This window comes from Vitis riparia, chromosome 18 (assembly GCF_004353265.1).
Source record: "Vitis riparia cultivar Riparia Gloire de Montpellier isolate 1030 chromosome 18, EGFV_Vit.rip_1.0, whole genome shotgun sequence".
NCBI classification, from domain to species: Eukaryota; Viridiplantae; Streptophyta; class Magnoliopsida; order Vitales; family Vitaceae; genus Vitis; species Vitis riparia.
In genome coordinates, this window is record NC_048448.1 from 24,724,326 (window position 1) to 24,738,744 (window position 14,419).

General features: G+C 31.5%; 2 protein-coding genes across 3 annotated transcripts; one reads left to right on the top strand and one right to left on the bottom strand.

The window, feature by feature from the left end:
- Window positions 1-1,511: 1,511 nt before the first annotated feature.
- LOC117907384 (protein WHAT'S THIS FACTOR 1 homolog, chloroplastic) lies at window positions 1,512-4,900 on the top strand. 2 transcript variants are annotated; one of them, XM_034820913.1, is made up of 3 exons: window positions 1,512-1,655; window positions 2,321-3,636; window positions 4,446-4,900. In XM_034820913.1, exon 2 carries the CDS (start codon window positions 2,368-2,370, stop codon window positions 3,622-3,624), a length of 1,257 nt encoding a protein of 418 aa, XP_034676804.1. In that variant the 5' UTR covers window positions 1,512-1,655; window positions 2,321-2,367; the 3' UTR covers window positions 3,625-3,636; window positions 4,446-4,900. The 2 variants fall into 2 exon arrangements, with proteins under 2 accessions (XP_034676804.1, XP_034676803.1); XM_034820912.1 differs by lacking the exon at window positions 4,446-4,900 and having other exon boundaries at window positions 2,321-3,832.
- Window positions 4,901-5,162: 262 nt separating this feature from the next.
- On the bottom strand, window positions 5,163-5,805 carry LOC117907386 (histone H3.2). The gene has a single exon (XM_034820914.1). It carries the CDS (start codon window positions 5,734-5,736, stop codon window positions 5,326-5,328), a length of 411 nt encoding a protein of 136 aa, XP_034676805.1. The 5' UTR covers window positions 5,737-5,805; the 3' UTR covers window positions 5,163-5,325.
- Between the last annotated feature and the right edge of the window lie 8,614 nt (window positions 5,806-14,419).

The following is a 14,419-nucleotide window of genomic DNA, read 5'->3' on the forward strand; positions in this document are numbered from 1 at the left end:
ATTGTTGTATCGTGCACTAGCATATACAGAAGAATATAGAACATCAGCAGCTGTTGTATCTAGAATTTTGTGAAATTTTAAAAATGCGTTTCACAGTAATTTTAAAAAGTATTTTTTATTTTTTTAATATTTCAAAATTTTTATTTTTCAAGTATTAAAAATATTAAAAACAATTCTTATAATCACTGACAAAGGTACTCTAATTGTTTTTCTTCCCACATAAATGATGACTGTACAGCTAGTTGAGTCAACACTAATTTTGAAGAGAGCAAAGGTCAAAAACCCTCCCAATTTCAATACATCTTGTATCGATTTGCTCAGCCATTTGTTTTGCACTCCTACACCATTTCCATTAAATGGTTATTTGATGTGGTTGCGATACATAGGGCAGTAAAAATTTACAAACCGATTCAAACCAATTAAAATTGATTATATTTTTTTTTATCTTTTAACCGATAAAAATTAAATTAAATTGATATTTTAAAATTTATATATAATTATTTGATATTTGATAATTTTTTTTATGTTAGATTCCTCTTATTACTTGAGCAAATAGGACGGTATCCTAAATCTTCAGTATTTTTATCCATGTTTTTTCCTCTCTTCTAGCCATTTATCTTTTCTACCCCATCTTTTCCTTTACATGATTCGCAATTTTTAATTCTTTGTTTTTCCCTTGGGAATTTTTAAAAATTAGTTTATCAATCTAGAAATATCAAAAAAAAAAAAAAGGGTTTTTATATTTTGTTCAAAGAAAAAAGGGGAATATACATTTGCTTGAGAACTATTTTACGTCTGTGAACTATAATTCATTGTTTTTATAATATGGTCAAATTAATTCTAAATATATTTAGAATATTTTTAATATCAGATCCAAATTGGTTTCAATTAATTTTAAAAACAAATTAGATATAGGTACTAATATAAACTCAAATTAATGGACCTTAGGTTCAAAACAAATATAAATTTACAATTGGGTTAAGAAGAAAAAAGGCTATTAAGTTGGATCGAAATCGATCCATGAGAATCGAATCAAATTGACGTCAAAAGGCTTAATTTGATTTAGTTTTTTACTCTAAACATGATCAACTCGATTTTCATCACATACAATCATTTATATTGATTCGATTTATTTTTTACCCAAAAATTGACAAAACCAACCTTATTTACACCTGAATGATATATTTCTTGTTTGTTAGTTTCAAAATTTTTTCAATAGTTTTAAAAATAATATTTTTTCGATATATCACTTGTTTTTAAAAAATAATATTTACAAAGCAACCCTACTCTATCTTGATATCAAATTTTGTTTAAGAATGATTAAAAATAATTCTTTTAAAATTTCTTTATTTTTTAATATTTACTAATAAATTTTAAGATTAAGAGTAAAATAAAATGTATTTAAAAAAAATATCGAAACTTTAATTTATAGAAATTGAGGGGAAAAAAAATCAGTGAATAACGGACAAAGCCATTATTTTATTCTTTTCCTTCTGTTTTTCCACTCTGCACTCTGCTCTCGTTGAAACGCCCCGTTTTGAGGGTTTGAAAGACGAGGGGTAGTGGAAGCAGACCTCTCCATCTCGACCGTGCCGGCGGATATACAGAATCATTGTTCATCTCAATTCACAGAGTTCCATACTATTTGCATCCAGGTTCTCCGTTTTTTTCTTCCTCCTTTTTCCAGTGCTGTTTGTTTTATGGGAAAAAACAAAAGGGGAAACTTGGAATCTTATCGCAGTCAAATTGTTATTGGACTCCATTCTTTCATTTCTTTTCCTTTTCCCAGCAACCAAGCAGAAAATTTTCTTTTATGTTAGGGTTTCAATTCATAAATGAAATACAATGTGACAATTGCAGTTTCAATATTCCAATTATAATTGTTGTACTCTTTTAGAAGTTTAAGCTATTAATTTGAGATGTGGAGAGCTACATCAAAATTCCTCATAGCTGTTGTTTGCCAATGGACCATTTGGAATCATTTTCCCCAAAGTCGGAAAATTGCTTCCGTTTCAATATGTATTGATGAAACATGTTAGTCTACTTGTATTATTAGCGGAAAATCAATTGTCACTATCTTGCTATTCTCTGTTGGGTCTTAGAGACAACGTGAACACAAAAACAAAGGAAACAAAAATTCTTCAAAATTTTGGCCAGTTGTTGGCATTTTTCCTCGCCCTCATTTTTTTGGGAAAACCAAATAGCTACTGAGAAAGGAAAATGGAGGTTTTTAAAGCTTTACTTCCCTTGAAATCAATCCTCTGTTAGAAAGTTGAGTTTGCTAATTGTCTTTGCTTCTTATTCTATTTTCTTGAAGCAGGACTATTATTGGTAGCAAATGTAAGAGACTATTAAGAGGAGAACAGAATGGTGACCAAAATATTCCTACAAAACCTAAATTATTGGGAACCCAGAGTGTACTCTCCACTGCCCTTTCTTTATCATGTTCGAAGCTTCTCTCTGTGGTCAATGAAGAAGGACACAGATCTTGAATCATCTCTCAGTCGAAACCGTCGTTGGATTGTCAATAATCAGATCAAGAATATAATCCTTCGATGCCCTGAACAAGTAGCAGCAGTTAAGTTTCTCCAGAAAAAGTTCAAAACTCTCGATCTTCAAGGCAAAGCTCTCAATTGGCTGAAAAAATACCCCTGCTGCTTCAATGTCTATCTTGAAGGTGATGAGTACTATTGTCAACTCACAAAGCGAATGATGTCTTTGGTAGAGGAGGAAGAATCTGTGAAGGATATGCAGGAACCAGTGCTTGTGGAGCGATTAACAAAGTTGTTGATGATGAGCGTAAATCATAGGCTCAATGTCATGAAACTTAATGAGTTAAAGCGAAGTTTTGGATTTTCAGATGATTATTTGATTAGAATTGTGCCAAAGCACCCAGAAATGTTTCGAATTGTTAATTACAGTGGGAGACGGAGTGCAATGGAGATTGAACTCTTATCCTGGAATCCTGATTTAGGCATTTCTGCAATTGAAAGCTTAGCTCACAGCCAGGGTTCTGATCCACGGTTTTCATGTACACTGCCTTCAACTTGGGTGAAATCATGGGAGAGATTTTGTGAATTTAATGCAACTCCATATATTTCACCTTATTTGGATGCCTGTCATTTAGTGGAAGGATCGAAGGAGATGGAGAAGAGGATTGTGGGTTTGGTGCATGAGTTGCTGTCATTAACCTTGTGGAAGAAATTGTCGATTGTGAAGCTAGGTCATTTTAGAAGAGAGTTTGGTTTACCAGAGAAATTGAATGTTTTGCTACTCAAACATCCTGGAATATTTTATGTTTCAAATAGGTACCAGATTTACACAGTTCTTCTTAGAGAAGGATATAATGGGTCAGAACTGATTGATAAGGATCCACTTGTTGTTGTGAAGGAGAAATTTGGTGAATTGATGCAGGAGGGGCTACATGAATATAATCGGAGGCACCATTTAATGAATTTAGAAAAGAAGAAGAAAGGCATGGTATTGGAAAGTTCACCAAAAATGAGGGACAAAAGCTCTGAAATGTCTGAACAAGATGATCATGAGAGTAATCTAGGAGGTTTATTGGACCCTGAAGAAAGAAAGCGGTTTTATAAAGTTCTGTTTGATGATGCTGCCTCCTAAGATTTAATGAAGGTATGTTGTGTGCATCATACTGCCAAATCCTGCTGGTGTCCTTTCGTTTTTACTGGGTAGCTTTATTAAAAATGTTTGTTTCAAATGCTTTCTACTTAGTAAATTCTAAACCGTATATATTGGACTCAGAAAGAGTTTAAGAGAACTTAAATAATGTGCTCATTAATAATATGGCGTGGCTAACTATGTTGTTTGACATTGCATGTCACATTCATTGTGAAGTTGGGTTCAAGGTAGTAATGTCTTGTTTTAAGTCAATAGGCAAGAAACTTATGAGAGTTGCAAGAGGTGAGCTCTAGGAATCATTCCCTTTTGTAGTGGTTACATTATTTAGAGTTCGCCTGACAACGATTTTAGGAAGCGCTTTTAGCTCAAAAAGTGTTTTTTTTTTTTTTTTAAATAGTCATATGACAATTTAGTAAATAATTTTTAAAATATGAAAAGTCACTTGCAATGTTGGAAAATTACTTGTAATGTTTCCTGGATAAACATTTGATAAGTGATTTTACTAAAAACACTTTCACTAAGAACACATCGAATAGAAACACTGTCAAATGTACTCTTAGAAAGAGTTACATTATGCCAACTAAAATTTGGAAAGAAAGCATAATATTCCCTTTACCACCCATTGAAACACATCCCAACTCACTCTTTATTGTGAATAATTTCAGAGTTCATAGCTTTTGTGACTTGGCCATCCATCATGGACTATTAAAATTCTTTATTAAAAAAAATGTTGCATTAGCTAAATGTTTTAAATTAGCACAATTGAGTTTTAAAGAGACTGCTTTTCATAATGGATGATGCAGATGGGTGATTGAACAACAAGAGCACTCTATGCAATGAGTTTGCTACCTATCAGAAGTTCAGAACTCAATGTTGATTGTTGTGTTTGAAAGGTTCTACTTCTACCAGACGCTGGTCAAAATCAAACAGAGGCAAGATATCAGAGAACTTCAGAAATATAGGTGAGAGGCCAAACGGAGTTTATCTTGCAAATCCCTGTTGAACTCAATCCCCTTACCTGTGCCTCTAAACTGCTTAGGGGGCCTATGGAGAAATTCCTGCATGGTGTCACCAAAAGTTTTGATAATTCAAGTGAGATCACTGTGTGCAGTCTCCAATGGAAATGAACCTGTGACCAGCGAGCTGCCATATTGATTTGAACATGTCCTTTTTAGTGTACATTTTCTCCCTTCATAAACCCATATTAGACATGTTTTTTCGCCCTTAATAAACCTACATCAATCACCCTAGAAGTTTACCTTTTTACAGGGTATGAATGTGCCGTTTGTTGCTGCTTATCACTTCACATAGAGATCTAGAGGGTCCCAAAGTTTTAGATTTCACCTATCATCCCACATCCCTTCGGAGCTTCTGAAGAGGGTTACCGAAAATCGACCCAAAGTCTCCTTTCTCCAGGTAAATTTCCAGGTTCCAAAACGTGAATTCATATCTCAAGCTACTCTCTCCCTTAGCATCCAGCACCACCAAAAGAAAACCCTTTAGAAAAGAACAAAGAGATGTGAACAAAAGACAGGTTCCATTAACTTTCATAAAGAGTTTTACACGCTACTCAACATGATACACCCTTAAAAACCTACAGAATCTCCAGATAAAGATTTCCACACCTACCCTAATTTCTAAAAAGTGACAAAATCCACAAATTGACCCGGAGAGGGCAACAACTCAAGCCCTCTCGCCTCTGATCCTCCTCGCTAGCTGAATATCTTTGGGCATGATGGTGACCCTCTTGGCGTGAATCGCGCAGAGATTGGTGTCCTCGAACAGCCCCACCAAGTAGGCCTCGGCAGCCTCCTGCAATGCCGCCACGGCGCTGCTCTGGAACCTGAGATCGGTCTTGAAGTCCTGGGCGATCTCACGCACCAGCCTCTGGAAAGGAAGCTTCCGGATCAACAGCTCCGTGCTCTTCTGGTACTTCCTGATCTCCCTCAGCGCCACCGTTCCAGGCCTGAAGCGGTGAGGCTTCTTGACTCCTCCAGTGGCAGGAGCCGACTTCCTGGCGGCCTTCGTGGCCAGCTGCTTCCTAGGGGCTTTGCCTCCTGTGGACTTCCGAGCAGTCTGCTTGGTTCTGGCCATTTCTGAAGGAGAGTTTCTAGAGAGAATCTTAGGGTTTTGTACGAGTGACAGAGGGCGATGTGAGACGGGGGGAAGAAGAGATGGCCTTATATAAAGCGACGAGGAGACGGCAATCGAGGGAAATTCGAAATTTGGAGGAAAGGAATGTGGCGCCTGTGAATTTGGGGACGTCGATCTGAGTTTCAACGAACGGTCCAGATCTAATTATTTTGGGAGCACACGGATCGCGATCCATGGCTGCAGACTTTTAAAATTTAAAGACCTGAAACATGAATAAATTGCATTTTAGCCCTTGGGGGTTCTTCTAGGAAACTCACAATTTTTAAAAATAGAAAATTGTAGAAACTTATGTATAAAATGTAATAATTTTTATATAAAACGTATAGATTTATATTATATGTTTAAAAATTATTTTTAAAATTTAAAATAATAAAATTTGTTTAAAAATTATTTTTAAATTTTGAAATAATAAAATTTTTCAAAATCTTAATTTTTTTCAACTATTTTTAAAAATAATTATTTTTTTAAGTTAATTTTTAATATTATTTTGCTTTTTAAAAAAATAAATAAAGGTGGATCCAACTTACACGGTTACACCTAATATTTTGGATACACTTTTTCGTATGCCTTCATTTTTTTTTCTTTTAAAAACAGAAAAAATAGTAAGTATTGTAGATAAAAATAATATATATATATATATATATTATGTTCTTATAAATTATTTTTTTAAGTAAAAAATAAGAATCGTACTCAATGTATATATACAATTCTAAATCTTTTATTTTTTATAAAAAATAAAGTTAAAAAATGGAGTGTATATTTGTATCCACCAACAGAATTTTTGAGACTAATGTAGGTGTTGTTTGAAACTATATTTCTTAACATACTTAAGGGTATCGAAATTATGTTGGAGTGTTCGAAACTATACTTTCGGATATGCTTAACTGAAATCGAATTATATTCAATTATATTTTTGAACATGTTTATCACATCCAAAACTACACTTTGGAATGTACTATCGTTTATTCAAATTAGGACAAAATCGATTTTCTTTTTTCTTTTTCCTTTTTGTTCATTTCTCTTCTACTTTATTCAAAATTTTTCACTTCTAAAACCCTTTTAAATTATTTATAACTATTTTTTTTAATCATCTTTACAACAATTTTTATATTCACAAAACATAAATATAATATTAATGTGTGGATTAAAAATATATATTAACAAACAACCTTCAAAGAAAGGATTCCTTCTAGAGTTTTTTGTTGAGAAAAAAAAAATTGAAAGAAGAAAAGGCGAAATAAAATATAAGTTTAGAAGATAATAATGAGAAGGTTATTTTAGGCATAATAAAAATTAATAAGTCCATATATTAATACGATTAATGTTTTAAAGTGAAGGTAGATGCGTAGAGTGATGAAGTAGATGTAAGATAATTTTTTTTTTAGATGAGAAATTTTATTAAGATTCAAATTGTATTTTAATTTTCTTCACTTTTTACTTTTTTTTTTTTTTTCCTTTCAAACAATACGAATGAAGCTTTTCCCTTGTACTTATTGCAAGGTGACAGAATTTATATTGTTTTAATATTTCGTTGGGAAAAGGGGTCTGTGAAATGTCATGATTTATTATTTTATTCAACAAAATATAAGGATGAAGAGTGTGATAATTTGAAAATGAAAATGTTTTACTGTTTTTTTTTTAAAAAAAAATGTATGAAAACTTATATAAGCAAAATTTTAAAATTAAAGATATCAAATACTTTGAATATGTTATTTCTTTTTGGAGTTTTGAAATTATTTACTAGAAGGGATTTCTGTCCATTATGTACTTGATGTTGAGAGCATTTGACAATGACTTCATAAAAATATCAAAAAGTTGAGAGCATGAGAGAACAATGTGTTTAGAATGAGTATAAAGACGTAGGATTAATGGACATATGTAGAACACTAATTTTGTTTTGCCTAATCAATGGGTATATGTAAAGCATTGATATTGTTCCACCTAAAATTATTATCGGTATTTTGATTTTTAGTTTGAGCATTATAATGCCTAATAAGGTGAAACCTCTTCCCCTCAACCATTTTGACTATGATGGAATTGTCCAAAAAAAAGCTTGTGCATATTGTATGAACATTCTATCTTTTTTCTTGAGAATTGAGTGGTTACTCATATTGTTAAAAAACTAACATGAATCGACTAAAAAAAGGATAAGGTGATTTAGTCAACATAACAAGAGTTTAAAAACTTTATCTTGGTCTAAAATTCACTTTTTGATTTAATGAGATTGTCAATTATATTTTTTAAGTCTTTTAAATATATTTCAAGAAGCTATGATTTTTTTTAGTCATAAACATATCTCTTTTCTCTCTTGACTGCAACAAGAAATAATTACTCTTTTAGAGAAGTTCATACCTCATATATCGTTTCAACATGAAAGATCATACTCAAAATGTCATTTTTCATTGCTCCAAGAAGCCATGCGAGAACTTCATCATTATTGATCAATATTTAGTATTGTAGGATAGGACTTTTACTCTATTTTAGTTTGTTTAATAGATTTTTCTCTATTTAATTTTTTTTTTTTTAACACCATGAAGAGTTTGATCATTTGACAATATAAATATAAATTTCGATTACTTCTTTTCAAAACTATATACAAGAATATATGATAGTTAGTTATACATGAAAACTTTTAAAATTAAAAAGGGAATCATTGGTTTAAATAGGTTTTTATGCATTATTTGTTTGATTTTGAGTATAATGTTGATTATTTTCATTTTGTATAGCTTCTTGATTATTTCCCTTAATAAATAAATCGAACTTTTTCATATTATACGTTGAAATATCAAGATATAAGTGAACTTTTAATTTTCTAGAAAAAAAAGTATTACTAGGAAATAGGTAAAGTTCTATTATGATGTTGTTAGAAGAAAATCTTATCTTTTACATAGTTGATACTTTATTCCTTGTTTTTCTCTATTTAATATTTGAATTAGTTGTGAACGTGAGAACGTGTTTATTTTCAATTATTGTTTCCTACTTTTATGCATGTAAATATTAAGCAAGTCATTATAAAAAACTTAGTTGATATTGAATAAAAGGGATCAAACAATTATATCAACTCTTTGAGTTATCTAGGAGGCATTAGTTCCTCATATAACCTAAGAAACTTTTGTTTTCATTGTTTTAGTTACTTAATGTAACATTTTGGTATCAAAGTGCCAAACATGGGTCTGCAAGATCATATGTTAAAGCTTGAAGAGATTGTGATAGCTCTTGCCACTAGTTAGAAGGATATGCTAGGTCATATCACTGATAGAATAGAACTACTCAGCCAACATGCTTTCGATAAAAGTAAGGACAATGGCAAGCATTTTGCAAACAAGAGCAATGGTCGAACGAGCATTAACTCCAACATCAATAGATTGGGTCCTTTTAACAACTATATTCCTAAGACCTTAAAGATCGATTTTCCTCATTACAATGGTTAAGATGATCCTACGACTTGGGTGTGCAGGGCAGAAAAGTACTATTCACCCTATGAAATCGTTGAATCTAATAAGGTCACTCTAGCTTCATTCTAGTAGGAGGGTCATGCCCAACTTTGGTTCCAAATGTTAGAAAGAGAACTTGTTTATGTTACTTAGGAAGATCTCAATTAGTGAGGAATTTTCTCTCGTTTTGGCCCCAACCAATTCAAAGATTTGCTTAGCAAACTCATTTGACTTCAACAAATTGGTTTGGTGGTTGATTATCAAGGAAATTTTGAGAAGCTATTAGTTAAGATCGGTTCTCTCTCACAAGAGAGAGGTGAGTTGTTTCGTCACTGGTTTGAAGCAAATTGTTCTTACTAACGTAAAAGTTATAAGGAATCCTAAATTACTTGATTCCCTATCCTAGAATCAGATTAGATGCATGCAAAACTCCCTAGGCTTAGCACAACAAAAATATATGTATTCAAAAATAATTCTATGATTTAGATAATAAGATTAGAATGCTAACCAATGATTTGAATGTTCCTAAATCGTTTTCTTGTGGTGAAAAACAAATATGATGTTGTTGAAGATCTAGTACACAAGTGATCTTCTACTCGATCACTTTCCGTTGATGTTAGACACTTAAATGGTGGGATTTTGAAGGGTGGAGGCTAGGGATCTCTCATTGTGGAATGTAGATAATGGTGGGTAGGAAAAAGAATGAGACCCTAATCCCTAAGGGGGTATTTATAGGGTTCCTACTAAGCTTAATTGACTTGAACCCGCCTTGGGCTTATGTCACTAACCCAAAAAAGTCTTAATTGATTATCAATCCAACAAAGTTGTTTAATTAATCAATTAACCCATTTTAAAGATACTGTTTATTAACTTCTATGTAACCTTATGAAATTTCAAAACACCCTTATGCATATAAGTAAACCTAATCCAACCACCATAAATCATACCATCAAGGTATATGAGTTTGAACAGGGACCATTGGGACTCATAGGATAATATTAGCCCCTTCATAATCCAATTTTAAAGTTGATTCAATATCTCACTATAAAGAATCAACTACACTACATGATATGTTATGTAAATAACAACGAGACACTAAGTACTTGGGTTTGTGAGTTGTGATCTATTGTATATAATCCCTCCATGAATTGGTATTTGTAATCTAATAAGGTAAAAATTATCAACCTCTTAAGATTACCTCTACCATCCTTAAGTTCATATCCTCTTGCAATGTGATTAATAGACATATCCTAGCTCACAAAAATCTTATGTTAAGTTCCACTTAAGGAGTTATTATGATCATAATTTACTTAAATACACCTCTTTAAGATCACCTAAAGGGATACACTATCTCAATCCTATAAGATATCATAGTGTTTCTATTTAGTATGCCTATTGTTATCAACTTCTATCAACAATGACACAATTCATAGGGAATATATGATTACTCTAAGATCTCACACATTAATTAAAGTCATGACTAACTTTGGCAAAATTTAGTTTTCTTTCAAGGTTGAGAGACAGTATAATATAATAGCTTAATAAAGTCATGATTACCCAATAATCTTATGTCATGACTCACTATAGGTCATATCTAATGTATAACCATACACACTAGTGCACTCACTATGGGAAGTCCATCTTGATGGTTAAGACAAGTTATCACTCCAATTAGGAGGTAGTGCATTATAACCTCAAACGGATTGCCTAAGTTTATGAACCAACTATGAATAAAGTCATTTACTTGCAGCTTCCATGTAACTCCTAATGCACCCTTGTTATCATTTTTATGTATTGACATTGATTTGAATATTCAACCCAAATCATTTGCATTGTACACGACTTGGGTGTTGCAGAAAGGATACAAGTTATGAGTTTTGTGCAAGATGATAAGTTATTCATAATCAATTCAAGATTTAGGTAATCTAATAGAGACTATAGTGCACTACCTCTTTATTGGAGGGATGACTTATCTTGACCATTAGGATAAGGTTCCTATTGCGAGTGCACTATTATGTATGGTTACACATTGAACATGACCTACAATGAATCATGATGTAAGACTATCAGATAGTCATGATTGATCAAACTATTATATTACATGAACTCTTAATCTTAAAAGGATATTGAGTTAGTACCAAAATCAACATGAGACTTTAACCTATGGGTAAGACCTTAAAGTGATCATATATTCTCTATGGATTGGGTTACTATTGATATAAATCGAAAACAATAAGCATTCTCAATAGAGGTAATATGATATCTCATGGGATTAAGACAACGTGTCCTATTGGGCAATCTAAAAGACATGTGATTATGAAATCTATTATCATAATAATTCCTTTAATAGAATTTAATGTATGCTCCTTAGAGTTAGAGTATGTCAATTGATTATACAATAAGAAAATTTTTAATTCAATGATTAAAGAGATAATCTTGATGGGTTGATAGCATTATTTTGTTAGATGACTGACACAAGTTCATAAGGAGCCTATATGCAATGAATAGTAGGTTATAAACCTGAGCTTTGCTTATTATAATTCCATAAGATATTGGAGTGCAATTAACTTTCTTTAGTGTAGTATTGAGTCAACTTCATAATTGAATTATGAGAGAACCAATATTTTCCTATGGGTCCCAATGGTCCTACTTGAGCTCTTATTTCATGGTAACATGTTTTGAGGGTATTATGGGTATTTATAATTCATAAGTGTGTGTAAGGGCATTTTGATAAAAAAAAAATATAAGGTTATATTAAATCTAATGAATGGTCTTTCTAGAATAGACTAATTAATTAATTGGAGTCCATTAAGGCTAATTAATTAATTAATTAAAACTCAAGTGAGTTGGATTAGGTGACCTAAGCCCAATTTGAGCTCAATTCACTTAAGCCCACAAGAAAGCCTATATAAACCCCTTTTAGGGGTTAAGGTTTCACTCTTCCTGCTCATATTTTTTAGATTCCAAAGAGAGGAATCCTAACCATCCTCTAGAAAGAAAGAGAAGTCCACCATTTTCTCATGCCAAGACCCTTGGAGAGAGAAATCGGGTGGAGGATTATTGGGTAGACAAGTTCTATGATGACTGTCATGGTTTCAAAGTATTCATTAGATGAAAATCGATTTGGGAACATCTAAATAACAGGTTTAAGTTTTTTAACTCTAGATCTCTATTCTATAATGGTTTTTGCAACCATATGTTTATGCTACAATAGTTCTAGAGAATCCTAGGGATAAATGCATGCACCTTATGTGATCCAGGGCTGGGGAATTGAGTAATCCAAATTCCTAACACCTTAAATCTCATAAGGTTATCCTAAGGCATTGATTAACATATCTTTGTATCAGTCCTTAGCATATGCAAGTAGGACCACTTTAGGTGATTCTATTGTTAGGATAAAACCCTTAAAAATAAGATATGATGTAACAGAATTAGACTTGACTTTCCTTTCTATCAATTATAAGCATTGATATTGATTTGAATATTCAAACTCATATAACTTGCATTGTACATGACTTGAGAGCATTAAGAGTTGCACAAAAGATATAAATCATGATTCCTTAAAAGATATAAGTCATGGTTCCTTGAAAAATGATAAGTTGTTCCAATCAATTCATGGATTTGGGTAATCCAATAGAGATTATAATGTATTACCCTTTAATTGGAGGGATGACTTATCTTGGTTGTTGAGAGGGGATTCACATGGTGAGTACACTAGTATGTATGGGTACACATTCAACAAAACCTACGATAAATCATGATGTAAGGTTATTGAGTTGTCATGATTCACCAAGCTTCTATATTGTACAGACTCTCAACCTTGAGATACTATTGATATATGGGTGAAATCCTAAAGTGGTCATATATTCCCTACAATTGAATCACTATTGATGAAAATTAGTGACAATAGGTATTCTCAATAGAGACACCATGATATTTATTAGGATTGAGACAATGTGTTCCCTTTAGTGATTTAAAGGATATATGATCATGAAATTTGTGGTCACAGTAATTCTTTAAGTGAAATTTGACATATGTTTTTTATGAGCTAGACTGTCAGTTGATCCCATAATAGAAGGATATGTAATTTAAGGATTAAAGAGGTAATCTTGATGGATTGATAACCCTACCTTGTTAAATTATGGACACAAGTTCTTATGGAGTCTGCATGAAATAAATAGTTAGTCATATACTCAAGCTTTGTCTCAAGTTTGCCTCACTTAATGGTTCAATTTTAGGCAAATAGCTTGTAATAATAGTAGGATTCATTTGTATGGAATAAAATTTAATTCATAAAAATTAGTTATATGTTATGACAAAATTTAATATCACACTTTACAATAATCTTATATATCACATTAATTATAAACATAAGATATCATATCATAGTTTTTTCATTGGGCCAAATTACAATCACATAACACGGGAAGTATTTATTATAATCCTTCTATTGGGTTGAATTTTAATGATTCATAAATTATATATATAAATATGATATAACTATATATATAAAAAAGTATTGAAACTTAAGAAAATTTAACATTATTAGGTAAAAATCTCATCAACCTTTTATTACTGAGCTCTTATAATATAATCAAACATAGTGATGATCCTGCATTAGGTTGATCAATACTTGTTTCATTGGTTGAACTATATATAATATGATCAATCATAAACAAACAAATAAATCAACATACATAATAAATAAAATTATCTCTTAGGATTTCCATAATCACATGTTGAAATTACTAATCATAAATTTGCAACTTTCATACAATTATGCAATAGATATGATTAAAATTATAAAACATTGAAAATTTATTTTGATATATTATTTATATACATCACATCATATATATTTTAGTTGTCCATAAGATCAAGCAATAATTAAAATTCAGAAACTTTGCTTTATGGTTTAAATTAGTTGGCTATAATATTAGTTGTAAACTAAACTTTATACGGAAAATAATTATTAAAAAAAATGTGAATGCATAAAACACAATAGATTCATGCACTAAAGAGATGACAAAACAATGATTTTACTCTTACCTCAATTCATAATGTCAATAACACTTCAAATATGAGCTTGAAATTTTAGTCAAGATCTTCAAATCATTATTATCTTATAATGGATGAGTTATGGGTGTATGTTATTATAAGCAAATAAATATATATATACACATATAAGA

Excerpts from the sequence above, each read along its gene's own strand:
- LOC117907384 (XM_034820913.1), top strand. The coding sequence starts at position 2,368 with ATGGTGACCAAAATATTCCTACAAAACCTAAATTATTGGGAACCCAGA.
- LOC117907386 (XM_034820914.1), bottom strand. The coding sequence starts at position 5,736 with ATGGCCAGAACCAAGCAGACTGCTCGGAAGTCCACAGGAGGCAAAGCC.